The 13,798-nt window shown below is 49.6% G+C and overlaps 1 protein-coding gene across 1 annotated transcript in view; it reads left to right on the forward strand.

The window, feature by feature from the left end:
- The window catches only part of CCT5 (chaperonin containing TCP1 subunit 5), a 559,422-nt gene that overhangs the window by 295,878 nt on the left and 249,746 nt on the right, over nucleotides 1–13,798 (forward strand). Inside the window, exon 9 of the mRNA XM_044064906.1 lies at nucleotides 5,789–5,926. Coding sequence (XP_043920841.1) covers nucleotides 5,789–5,926 — 138 coding nt within the window. The remainder of the gene's footprint in view (nucleotides 1–5,788; nucleotides 5,927–13,798) is intronic.

The raw sequence follows: 13,798 nt of genomic DNA on the forward strand, positions 1-13,798 counted from the left end.
ATCGTCCTCTGATGACGTCTCCTTCTTGGATATCCTTGAGATCTTGAGACAGAGAGGCGATTGGCAATCCAAAGCCCCTACCGCTGAGGAGTCAGTCTTCCTCAAGGCCTTCGGGGCCCAGCCCTCCTCCTCGTGGGTGTCTCCACCCTTCGACGAGTTATTAGATCTAATCTCTAGGAGGGTGTGGGAACATCCTGATACAGCGGAACCGGTGCCTGCAAGGCCTAATAAGTTTCTTTCAGCCCCTCCCCAGAAGGAATTCCTCACTAAGGGTGTTGCAGTTGATGCTATGGTGGTGGCATCTGCCACTCAGCAGGACGTGGCAGAGGCTTCAACGTCTATTCATCCTCCTAATAAGGATTCTAGGAGCATGGATAGGTACGGGAAGCGTACCCTTTCTTCAGCGACCTTTACCCTGCGGTCGCTGAACTATCTCTGTCATTTTACAAGACTCCAAAGGGACCTCCTCAAGGAGTTAGGAGAGTCCATTGCAGGTAACCTTCCTGAGGCGTTAGCACAGACCGTAGGCGCCCAGATGACTACCCTATCTTCTATTGTCAACTCGTCCATGAGGCTCATTTCTTATGCAGCTGAAGGGGCGAGTAGAGCAGCGGGCACAGGAGTGGCTCTTAGGAGACAAGCCTGGTTACGCTTGTGTCCACTCACAGAGACCTTTAAGTCTTCCTTTGCCGACGCAGCCTTTAATGGGTCTTCTTTGTTTGGACCCAAGGTGAAGGACACACTTACTCGGTGCGAGCAGGAGGGCAAGACCTTGACTGCCGTTGGGGCCCGTTTTACCGCTCCCTCTAGACCTTATCCCAAGGCCCAGAGAGGAGGGAAAATGTGGTTCAGGAAATCCCAAAAGTTCTTCTCTACTCCACCGAGTGATCCCCCCTCCAGAGGGGGGGGGGGGGGATTCAGGAAGACGGCGCCCTAGAGGTGGCAGAGGCCCCCGTAACTCTGGAGACCGCGACTCCTTTCGTGGTTCCTCCTACCCTCAACATCCCTAGGATGTGGCCCGGCTGGGCTTCTCCGAAGCCAGTCGGGGGTCGTTTTGCGAAACACCCACAGGCTTGGGAATCGATAACCAAGGATCAGTGGGTGCTTCGCATTGTAACCGGAGGCTACCTCATCCCCTCCTCCTACAAGGAAAATCCCGGACGTGCCACCCAGTCAACGGGATCTGGCAGCCGTAGAAGTTTCAAAGCTGCTAAGCAAAGGGGTCATCCAGCCCGTCCCCGCCGACCAGATCGGATCAGGAACTTACTCAAGATTATTTTTGGTGCCAAAAAAGACAGGGGACATAAGGCCCATTTTGGACCTAAGCTCTTTAAATCGTTTTGTGAAGAAGTCCAAGTTCCGCATGGTCACCCTTCAGTCCATTCTCCCATTATTGGAGAAGGATGTCTGGATGTGCTCCATAGACCTCAAGGACGCTTACTATCACATTTTGATACGTCAAGAGTCCAGGAGTCATTTACGCTTCTGCCTAGGAACCAGTCTTTTCCAGTTTCGTGCACTGCCCTTTGGTCTCACCACAGCCCCCAGGGTGTTTACCAAGTGTCTGGCAGTGGTGACAGCTCACTTGAGAAGTCTAGGATTCCAAGTGTTTCCCTATCTCGACGACTGGCTCCTCACTGCCACCTCCAAGCATCTACTGATTCGAGCGCTGATGGCCACAGTAACCTTGGGTCTCTCGCTAGGAATCACTTTCAATTGGAAAAAATCTGTACTGTGGCCATTTCAGTGTATCACCTTTATAGGCGCAGAATTAGACACAAAAAGAATGCGAGCATTTTTGCCATCAGAGAAGGTTCTACAATCACAGGTTCTAAATTTGTTACCCAAATCTCGAGTTCCTGCCAGATAGATTCTTCAGTTATTGGGCACGATGGCTGCAAACTATCCTCCTAGTACCGTTAGCCAGGCTGCACATGGTGCTGCAATGGCTATTATCGGTTCAATGGTCGTACCAAGAACTTCCCCTGAACCACCTGGTTCTGATTACGGACAGTTGTCGGGACCTCCGTTGGTGGCTATGCCGGTCCAACCTAGACCGGGGGCATCCTTTCGCCCTTCAGCCCCCTGTTGCCACAGTGACCACGGACGCCTCCCAGATCGGGTGGGGGGGTCATTATCTGGACAGGTCTGTCCAAGGCACTTGGCAGGATTGCGAAGCGCACCTTCACATCAGTATCCTGGAAATGAGAGCGGTGCTTCTGGTTTTACAAGCACTTCATCATGCTCTCCCAAGGTACTATTGCGATTCTATCCGACAACATGTCGGTAGTTTGGCACATAAACAAGCAGGGCGGAACCAGCTCCTACCCCCTTTGCAGGGAGGCCATGAGAGTATGGTGCTGGGCCATAGCCTCTCGACGTTTCTTAGTAGCCACGCACATTCTGGGAAAAGCCAATGTGATTGCAGACAGGCTCAGCAGGACTCTCCTGTTGCCCCACGAGTGGTCCCTCAACAACAGAGTGGCTGCAAAGATCTTCGCCAAATGGGGTCTCCCTTGTTGCGACTTGTTCACCAGCCCCAACAATGCGAAGTGCAGAGAGTTCTTCACTCTGACTCCCTCTCAGGGGCAGTCTCCCAGGGATGCTCTAGCCCACAATTGGCCCCCGGGTCTGCTTTATGCCTTCCCCCCGATTCCCCTTCTCCCGAGGGTGATTCAGAAGGCTCTTCATGTCGGGTGCCACATGATTTTAGTCGCCCCACATTGGCCCCGTCAGGTTTGGTTCTCATTCCTCCAGAAGTATGCGGTACAGGGCCCCTGGATTCTGGACCCAGTGCCGGATCTGTTGTCTCATCAGTCGGGACACTGTCATCCGTCCCTCCGGTCGTTGCGACTGGCTGCTTGGTTACTCCACTTCCATCCTTAGAGATCTCTCTCTTTCTTCGGAAGTGATGCACATCTTGTCTTCCTCCCACAAGCCGTCTACCGTTAAGCTGTATTCCAGCAAATGGAAAAGGTTTGTTTGTTGGGCCCAGCAGCGAGGCATTGATCCTCTTACGGCCCCAGTTCCGCAGATTTTGGAATTTCTAGCTTCATTGTTTCATTCAGGCTCTTCAGTCTCCACACTTAGTTCATCTGGCGGCTATTTCTAATTTTCATGTTGCTATAGAGCCTTCTTTAATGGCTAACAAACTTTGCAAGTCCTTTCTTAAGGGAGCCTGGCTCCTCAGGCCTCCTATGGCTCATCCTGTGCCCCCTTGGGACTTAAATTTGGTTCTGGCCTCTTTAACTGCCCGTCCCTTTGAGCCGGCAGCCACTTGTGATATAAGATTTCTGTCGTGGAAAACTACCTTTCTAGTGGCAATAACTTCTGCTAAGTGAGTTTCAGAGCTTCAGGCTCTCTGTTCTTCCCCTCCTTATTTGATTTTTCACAAAGACAGAGTTTCCCTTAGATTGAATCCATCCTTTTTGCCTAAGGTAGCATCCCCTTTACGCGTTCAGCAATCCTTGGAGCTCCCAGTCTTCTTTCCTAATTTTTCTAATAGAGCAGAATATACCTTCCACCAGTTGGATGTTCACAGGTAACTGCGTTTTTACTTAGATAGGACCACTCAGACACAAAAATCTGACCAACTGTTTGTGTCCTTTGCAGAGAATAGGTTAGGTCTACCAGTTGCCAAAACTACCATTGCCAAATGGATTAAGGATTGCATCTCTTTCATTTATTCCCAGTCAGGCAGAGAGTTGCCTTTCCCACTCAAAGCTCATTCTACCAGGGCTATGGCCACCTCTGTAGCTTTTCACTCCAAAGTTTCACTAGATGATACTTGTGCGGCTGCTACTTGGTCTTCTCTGCATACCTTAATTTCTCATTACAAGGTTGATGTGGCTTCCCGAGGCAGAGCTTCATTTGGTTCCGCAGTTCTCAGGAGTGTGTTCCAGTGAGCCACCCGGGGTTTTAGGTGCTAGGGACGCTGTCCCATCAGTTATGAATGTAGGCGAGATAGGATCCCATTACATCTTTTAGTTATGTACTTACCATAACTTTGGATGTATGGGATCCATCTCGCCTACATTCATACATACCCACCCTCCTTCCCCCTATTTTTTGGATTTGGAGGAAATATTGATCTTGCTAAGCTCTCCTCTGGAAGGGCTCTAGTTGGTTACAGTTATTGGTATGTGTTTCTGTACCTGTATGAAAGCGAACAAACAAGATCTGGGGAAGCAGGCGTGGTGCATTCTGGGATAAGGGGTAGCCCAGCCAATGAGAGACTTCGTTCTAATGTATAGTGGCCGAGTCGGAGCCGACGGATCGGCTCCGAACCCATCAGTTATGAATGTAGGCGAGATGGATCCCATACATCCAAAGTTATGGTAAGTACATAACTAAAAGATTTAGTCATTGATCCTTTCATTCATGCCCATCCAATATGACAACCCTCCCCTTTTTCCCCATTCCTTGTTTCTGTAGGGCCTGAAGGATTTGTTGACCCTAGATAGGCTTTGTCATCATTCAGGCAGTATTTTTTGTACCTGGATCTTCAGGCATCAAACTACAGCTGAGGTAACTAAAGGGAATGGTGCAGTATGGGAGAGAAAATTCTTAAAGGGCTCAAGGCTGGAGAACTGATGCTGCAGAATCGAATGCGACAAGTGGCTTGAGACCCTGCATGTTGTATCGAGCGGACATAAATGAAAGGATCTACCATTGTGGTAAGCACACGACTTTCTTTTCTTGGGCATCAAGTACTACATGATGTGGTGCGCATAAATATTCTGGCAAATCACTTTAAACTTTATCTTTATGGTGCAGCTACATCTTCTCCTTTGTGAGGGATTCTTGGCAAGCTCCACTCATCCAGTAAAGCAAGGATTTTTCTGTATCATCTTGGACAAATTTCCCTGCACGAACTAAAGTAGAACTTAAGGGATGAAGTGCTATTAAACGAGTAACACAGATGGAGCATATAGTGGCAGGCTTTTCTTTGCATTGCATGTGAGGACTGATACAACTCCGCTTACAGAAATTTGTCCATTTTGGGTTTCTTTTTTTTGTTGTTTTGTTTTTCCTTTTATCTGTGTTGTATCATTTATTTTACGTTGTATAATGGAAGCAACACAAATTCAACAGGATCAGAGTTTATTGACACCAAAGCTGGTGCATGTGCATACTGCTCCATGGTACAGAGAGCTAAAAGCCATAACTGTGCCCTAAATATCCTGGGTCTTTTAGGATTCTAGGTGCAGGTAATGGACCAGAGAGAAGTGACTCGACAACACCTGCTGTTGTTTCGGGGGGAGGGGGCAATATGCATGCCTGGGGTGCACCCTTAAAGATAGCATCCCCAGTGGAGACTATAGAAATCACATGGGGTGCTTGCTTAGAAGGATGTGTTCCCCTTTGGAGGGTTATGCCACTTGCATGCATTGGTGACTTTCTCACTAAGGCTAATTGCTCACCGATCCATTCAGTGTCTGTAGATATGCACAGGTTGGGATGGTAGTCACATAACAGAAAGTCACTTGATACCTTTCTAAATGAAAGCCTCACCACAATTGTCTCACTTTGTTAGAGAATGAATGGCCAGTCTGGGCTTTTGGCAAGATGCTTTATAAGTGCATGAGTCAAAAAATGATTAAAACAAAAATCTGTACTGTTGCAGTAGCCAAGGAAACTAATATCTACCCAGATCTTCACAGAATTAAACCACACACCTTTGCAGACTATTCTAGTTTTCATAGAGAGGTGTTTTGCACATCTTTTCTCTACAGTTGGATCATTTTCAAAGCTCTCATGCTGCATTTTATTTTATTTTTTCCCCCAGATTATTGAGGAAGCAAAACGGTCTCTTCATGATGCACTGTGTGTAATTCGCAATCTCATCCGTGATAATCGTGTTGTATATGGAGGTGGTGCTGCAGAAATTTCTTGTGCATTGGCAGTAAACGAGGCAGCAGACAAAGTAAGTAGAGCCGATAGTTCTTTTCTCTTTATATGAAGTAATGCAGATATACACAATTACACTAAGTAATAGGATATCACTTTTTCTCAGTGCCACTTGCTACATTTTGCACTTTTATTGCATCTGTAGTCCGCAGTCCCTGTTAGGTGGAGCCAATCTGTCACAGCACTGTGCACACTAAATGAGCTAAGCAGTCTTTTCCTCTTTAATCTCATTTTAAACACTTCCATGTAGCAGCATTAGGATATTGGTTTCGGCCACTGTTGAATTTCTTTAGCCCATATATGAAAACATCAGTCTCTTCTGTTCAGTCATTCTTGCAAAACTCATCTGAAGGCAACCCTTTTGCAGCGTTGCACGAGTTGGTTATATTTTTAACTAGACGTACATAGACGTTTCATGTCATGTTTTGTGCTGAGGTTAGCTGTATAGTGTCATACAGTATGCACAGTCAAGAGTATGTAGCACATAGTATTATCTCACTGTAGCTGTTACAACTCACATATTTGAAGTGTGCAGGGCATATTAAGATTTAGGTTATATAAATGTATGTTGTACGTACAAGATTATGATGTATCAAAGACAAACCTGTTTCTTTTCTGGGTTGTATCAGTAGGAAGCATAATATCTAGAGTCAGACCATTTAAATGTGTCTTTTAAATGACCTAGCAGTTTGGTTTTGAAGGATTTAGAGCTTGCACCATTTGTAGTGACTGAACCAAGAGAATTTCTGTAATACCCCCCCCCCCCCCGAGATTGCTTGGTTATTAATTTGAATACTAAATTCTGAATGTTGTAGTATTTAATTTGTCAGTTTTGAGAGAAGTGACACGCTGTGATAGGTAAGTAATGTGTTTCTAATATGTATTGGTGGTGTGTTATGCTTGCTAAGTTTTCATTGTGTGAAACTTTATTTAGACAAGGCTGTTTTCAGCTTGCCTCAGCTCTGACGTGAGTCAGTCACACCAGACCTACCCACATGGCCTTGTTAGGCTTGCTGAGGATCTCCTGGATTTCATGATATTTGGGTAGCTAAGCTGTGGTTGGACCTCCCACTACACCTCCCCTGGAGTCTGCTGGTACTTATGATTCTGAGGATGAGCTAGCATACGTGGACCATATTTTTCTTCAGGTTCATATGCTGACTCAGAGTCAGATGAAAATCTTGCTTCCTTCTCACCCCCTGAGGATTTTACCTTCTGAGAGACCATCCACATGATGAGAGAGTTCAACTGGGAGGCTCAGGATTATCCCCAGTCTAAGAAAAGACAGAAAATGTCTACTTCATGAGTTGCAAACCTCTAGCCATTCACCAAGTGTTAGAGGTTGTGGATGAAGTTGTCTGATTTCTCCCTGCCGCCTGACTCCCAACCACCTACCCCCAGGAAAGCAGACCATTTTGTAGGGTTTTGGATTCCCAGAAAAAATCTTCAAAAACTTTTACAGGCTCTGAGGTATTTTCCTCTGGTACAAAGGGTGCCAAATATAGCATCTTTAGAAATCCCTTGCCTGATGAGAAAGAAAGTAGAACACTAGATAAGTTTGGCAAGAAAGTATACACCTCTGCTACTTTGGCCATGAATGCACTGATTTTTCAGTTTTTTTAATGGTAAAATTCCAGAAAACCCTCCTGGGGAAAAAAAACGGTAGGGGATGGAAAATCCATCTCTCCAAAAGGAATTGATCTGAAGTAGGAGAATTCATTTGTCAGCAACCTGTGGGTATGGATCCGATATCGGATCCGAACCGGCATGGTTTATCCAGCTATGGATCCGAGCTGCTAGCTCCTTCCCCTCACCCATAATGCCCTGCTCTCCCTACATGACCTCAGATCTAGTTTGCCACGCATGGTGAAGGCTGGGTCGTCAGAGCTCCAAAAGCTAAGTCTTAGTATTCTCTTTAAAGGGTTTTAAAACTTGTTAAAACTTTTAAGTTGTGTGAAAGTTATAAGTTTCCCTTCTGTTTATATCTTTTTTGGGTTAATTTAATATAGTTTTCACCCTCCCCTCGCTGGTTCGTAGTTGGTGTGTGTGTGTGTTTGTTTTGGGGCCTTGTGTGAGTGTTTTTAGTTTATTTTATTGTTGCTATTTTTTTAAAAAAAGAATAGTGATGTCTGAGGCCCCAAAGGCTGTTTTTTCAAAGTGCTCCGAGTGTGGCCATAAGCTTTCCCCTGCTGATGGCCACACTTGGTGCGTTCGATGCCTTGGGGTTGAACACCTCACTTCAGGGTGTTCAATCTGTGCAGGGTTCAACCCCAGGGCATTGAAGGAGCAGAGGTCGAAGCTGGTCTTGGCGGGACTCTTGCCCCCAGACTTGGCTTCGGCCCCCGCCCCCTTGGTGGTCACTGCTTCGGCAGTGCCTGCCTTGCCTGCTCCCCCTCCTCCACCCGGGATTCAAACTCCCGCCAAAGGGTTGGAGGAGAGGGAAGCCAGGAATAAGGACCGGAGAGAGAAGCACCACAAGCAGCGGGCCCAGACCTCCGTTTCGGCCCCGCCGGCTAAGCGGACTTCTCCTCCGGCCTCTCTGGCTGCTGGCTTTCCCCCTCCTCAGCTCCGGTCCCCATGCTTTTCACCGGAGCCTGAGGATAAGGAGACCCGACCTCCTTCGAAGCTATCGAGGCGGCACTCAAGACCTACCTCGGTAGCCTCGTCGAGGTCTACTTACAGCCTCTCCGATGCTGATCTGGACCGGATGATGCGAAGGTTCATCCAGGCCCAGATGCAGATGGGAGTGCTCCTGCCTCCCCCCCCCCTCTGGGGGGGAGCTCGACCCCCTTTTTAAAGCCCATTGCTCCTTCTCCGACCCGCTACCCGAGTTCGGAGCGCCCGGAGCCCGGCAGCCTCGGAGCCGCGGGTGGGTCAGCGCCGACAGTACTGGGTACTTCGGATCCGACCCTGCCCTCAAGTCTGTCGGATCCGACCTCTCGGAGCCATGGCCCGAGCTTCGGATCCGAGGGAATCAGTGCGCCTTCGGCGCCGTCCTTGTCCGAGCACACTGGTCCCTCGGATCCGATGGGCTCGGCGCCGGCTCCGATCCGCTCATCGGCTCTGAGGGGGAGCCGACTTTCGGATCCTATTGTCGAGGCTGGCTCCCCCTCGGCTTTTGATGTAGTGGAGAGGGCTCTGTTGAGGGCATCCGGACTCCCGGCCCTTGCTTCGGCTCCGTCCCACACTCCATCTGCTCTGGGCCAGGCTTCCATCACCTGGCCACTGGTACAGCCCGCTTCACTGCCCCAAGCAGTTCCTGTGGTTCTGGAAATTGCTGGTGAGGGCTCCTCCGACAGCCCCGAGGAAGCACCTCGCAAGCATTCGTGTAAGAGGAGGCACATAGACTCCCCCGAGTCTTTGACAGAAGACACTGACTTGGAGGAAGGGGAAGGCTCCCCAAGATCACCCCCTGAGGATGTCTCCTTCGGAGACATAATGGAAATGTTACGGATTAGAGGTGGGTGGTCTGCCCCAAAGTCTTCCTCTGACGAGTCAATGTTCTTGGAGGCATTTGAAGCGGGCCCGTCTACCTCTTGGGTGTCCCCTCCTGCCGACCCCCTGGTGGACCTTATTACCACCAGGGCGTGGAAGGACCCGGACACCGTGGAGCCAATCCTACTCTAGGAACCAAAAGGGCCAGAAGAAGATGTGGTTCCGGAAGTCGCAGCATTCCCAACCCGCTCCGGACAACCAGTCCTTCCGCGGCAGAGGAGGCAGGGAGGATGCCGCCCTAGGGGCAGAGGGGCTCCCAGGAACTTTGGGTCCAGGGAACCTTTCTCTGAACGGCCCACGCAGCAACCCTGAGGGGTTGCCCGACTACTCCACTCTGGAGGCAGTCGGGGGACGTTTCTCGGAGCACCTAGCTGCATGGGAGTCCATTACATCGGACCGCTGGGTACTTCGGATTATATCCAGAGGTTACAAGATCCCCTTTCTTCATGTCCCAAAGTTAAAAATCCTCCCCGATGTTCCACCCGATCAGTGGGAGGCCGCTTCAGCAGAAATTGGCCATCTGCTGAGAAAAAGAGCCATCCAGCCCGTCCCCCCAGACCAGATCGGATCAGGGTTCTACTCCAGGTTCTTTTTAGTGCCAAAAAAGACGGGGGACCTAAGACCCATTCTAGACCTGTCCCTGTTCAACCTGTCAGTTCCCAAAGAGAAGTTCCGGATGGTCACTTTGCAGTCCATACTCCCCCTTCTAGGGGAGAATCACTGGATGTGCTCTATAGACCTCAAGGACGCATACTACCACATTCGGATGGACAGACGATCCAGGAGGTTTCTTCGCTTCCGGCTGGGAGCCAGTCACAGTTCAGGGTCCTTCCCTTTGGTCTCACCACAGCCCCCAGGGTGTTCACCAAAGTGTTAGCAGTGGTTGCGGCCCACCTGAGGCTTCAGGGGGTGCAGGTCTTTCCGTACCTAGACTGGCTTCTCACCGCCCCAACAAGGCATCTACTCTCTTTGACAAGAGACTCCTTCCTTCGTCTAGCTCCCAAGCTAGGCATCACGGTAAACATAGAGAAGTCCAACCTGGTCCCTACTCAAACGATAGAATTTATAGGAGCCAGGTTAGACACGAGAAATTTAAGAGCCTTTCTCACAACCGACAGGGTTTGGAATCTGCGACTCCAGGTGCGGGCCATCTTTCACTCCAGCTCAACACCTGCGGAATTGATCCTGAGGGCGCTAGGGTCTATGGCGGCAGCGATTACTCTTCTTCCGCACGCCCGCTTGAACATGCGGGTGCTTCAATGGACACTTCAGGTGCAATGGTCATTTCTCTCCCTCCCCCTGTATCATCCCATTGCAATCAGCAAGGCTTGCAAGCGGTCTCTCTTGTGGTGGCTCCATTCTCCGGATCTCCACAGGGGCCGCCCCTTTTATGCATCTCCCCCTCTCGCCACGGTGACCATGGATGCTTCCAGCCTCTGGTGGGGGGGGGGGGCATTTTGCGGGCCGGATGGTCCAAGGCATGTGGAGCGATTCAGAGACCTCCCTGCATATCAATGTTCTGGAAATGAGGGCGGTGCTCTTGGCGTTGCAAGCACTTCGGGCCCTCCTTCCCTTGGGAACAATTGCGATTCAATCAGTCAACATGTCGGTGGTCTGGTACATCAACAAACAGGGGGGAACCAGGTCTTACCCTTTATGTCGAGAAGCCATGAGAGTGTGGGAATGGGCGATCTTCACCAACCGCTTTCTCATCGCAATGGATATTCCGGGTCGGACCAGCATCCTAGCGGGCAAGCTCAGTCGCACCATTCTCTCCCCTTACGAGTGGTCTTTCAATTCTCAAGTAGCGAAACGTATCTTCGCACAGTGGGGGGACTCCCTGTTGCGATCTCTTTGCTTCTCCTTTAAATGCCAAGTGCGACAGTTTTTTCGCTCTAAACCCCCCTCCAGGGGATTCTCCCAGAGACGCTCTGGTGCATGCTTGGCCTCCCGGTCTTCTTTACGCATACCCCCTCTACCTCTGATGCTACAAGTACTTCAGAAAACCTCTCTGTTGGGGTGCAGAATGATCCTCATTGCCCCGTTCTGGCCTCGACAGATCTGGTTCCCTTACCTAAGGTCTCATTCAGTGAATCCACCTTGGATTCTAGATCCCATTCCGGATCTGATATCACAACCGTCGAACCTGCCAACTCCAAACCTGGACAACCTGAAGTTGACTGCTTGGCTGCTCCAGTTCCACTCCTAATCAGGACTCCCGGTATCTCGTCCCCAGTTAAGGCCATTCTAATAGCGGCCCACAAGCCCTCTACCAGAAAAATTTACCGCAGTAAATGGAAGCGTTTCTCCATTTGGGCAGAGCGGCAAGGCCTAGATCCTTTCACGGTTCCCCTTCCTTTGGTTCTAGATTTCCTTACTACTCTCTTTAATGATGGCGCCAGTAGTTCCACGGTCAAAGTTCAGCTGGTGGCCATATCTCATTACCATGTTGGACACGATTCAGGGTCTCATGTCGGATAGGTTATGCAAAACCTTCCTAAAAGGCCCCTTTTTGCTCAGACCCCCTGTCAAAGAAGCGGTTCCCCCGTGGGATCTTTCCTTGGTACTTCAGGCCTTGACCGACCGCTCCCCCCTTCGAACCTGCGGCCACAGTCTATCTTAAATACTTGTCCTTTAAGACTGCTTTTTTGGTAGACATTACTTCGGCTAAGAGAGTTTCAGAGCTTCAGGCCCTGTCCATGAAACCGCCTTATTTGATTTTTCATCCGGACCGGGTGTACCTAAGGATCAATCCCTCCTTTCTTCCTAAAGTAGCTTCGGAAGCTAACATTAATCAGTCCATCAACGTCCCTGATGTCCTTCAAGGATGCATCTGCAGTCCTAACATATGGGTTGTCCTGCCTCAGGCAGCCCTTCGGTCGGCCGGATTCCAAAGTCTGGGTCTGGCCTCGGCTGATGTCGCACTTCACCCGACGTCATAGCTCCTGGGGTATAAAGGCATCAGCCGACGCCATTTTCCTCAGTCTTTCTTGCCGCACGGTGCCCGAAGCAGAAGCTGTTGGCAAGTGCCGGTCGGTCAGATCCAGCGATTTCAGCTACCGAAGACTTCTAAAAAAGCTAAGTACCCCGTTGGGGACTCTTTCTTGCCTCAGCCGATGTCAGACAAAGTAAATAATTGTTTAACTTGTGGGAAACAAATACCTCATAAGGATTTCCACTCTTACTGCCTTCCTTGCTTAGGCCCAGACCACGAAGTTTCAGCTTGTTTAGCCTGTGCTTCCTTCAACCGACGGACACTTAGACGTCGGTCGGAGTTTGCTGAAGAGTTTTTTGGTCCCGCTTTTGCATATAAAATGTTGTCGGAGACTCCAACTACACATTTAGCCAAAAAACGCAAGGAAAAGGACCGACACTCGTGGCCCGCGGTTTCGGCTGAAACCACGGTTAGGCCTACCGCGAGTGTCTCTGTTTCGGCTGAAACAGAGTCTTCGGTTCTTCCTTCGGCCGAAAGCATGCCTCCGACAACCGAGGCCTCACAGGCCACGGCTGAGTCGGCTACAGAAATTCATACTGAAGAAGCAGGCACACAGGAATTGTCCGACACCATTCCGTTGGACATCTCTACTCCTGCACGTGGGGCAGCTAGGCCCCCTGCTTCTATGTCTATTAAGGCCTTCTCCAGGACTAAGGCAGCTAAATCTTCCAAGGCCTTACCTACTAAAGCTCCCTCTCACAGGCCTTCCTCCTCTTCTCAGATTCTTAGCCTGGCTGAGGACCTTATTTCTCTGATCAGGGGATCCCAACCTCACCCAGACAGGGCCTCACAACCTCCTCCTGAAAAAAGGCCTAGGACTGAACCCCCTGAACCTCTCTCCTCTGACTATATTCCTCGGATGGATCAGAGTTATCAGACCATCAGGAAGGACCATACTCTCCTTATGAGGATATGGATGCAGAAGACTCCATTCCTTCTGCCCCCCCCCCCCCCCCCCAGAAGAATTTTCATTTGGGGAAACCCTACACTCAATGAGGGAACACTTCCAGTGGCAGGGTCAGGATTTTTCAGATTCAAGGAAAAGGCTAAGGACATTTTTACACTTACCACAGCATAGGCCTTTAGCCATACCACCTGTACTATCAGTTGTTGATGATGCATACAATGATGCCAGTTCTGCCCCTGATTCTCTTCCCCCGGCCCCTGCCAAACCTGACAGATATTACAGGGTCCCGGATTCTCACTTCCACTTGTATAAGGCCCACGCTGCAGACCCAGAGACCATTTCTCAGGGCCCTAAGGGTGTTGCAGCGGCATCTGCTAAAAACCTCCTACCCTCTGAAAGAGAATCAAGAGCATTAGAGAGATGGGGTAAAAAGGTTTATACATCTGCAACTCTTTCTGCTAGAGCTTTAAACTGTCAATTTCACATGATAC

Source organism: Protopterus annectens, chromosome 3.part0 (assembly GCF_019279795.1).
Source record: "Protopterus annectens isolate FY-2018-M chromosome 3.part0, PAN1.0, whole genome shotgun sequence".
In the NCBI taxonomy this organism is placed as follows: Eukaryota; Metazoa; Chordata; order Ceratodontiformes; family Protopteridae; genus Protopterus; species Protopterus annectens.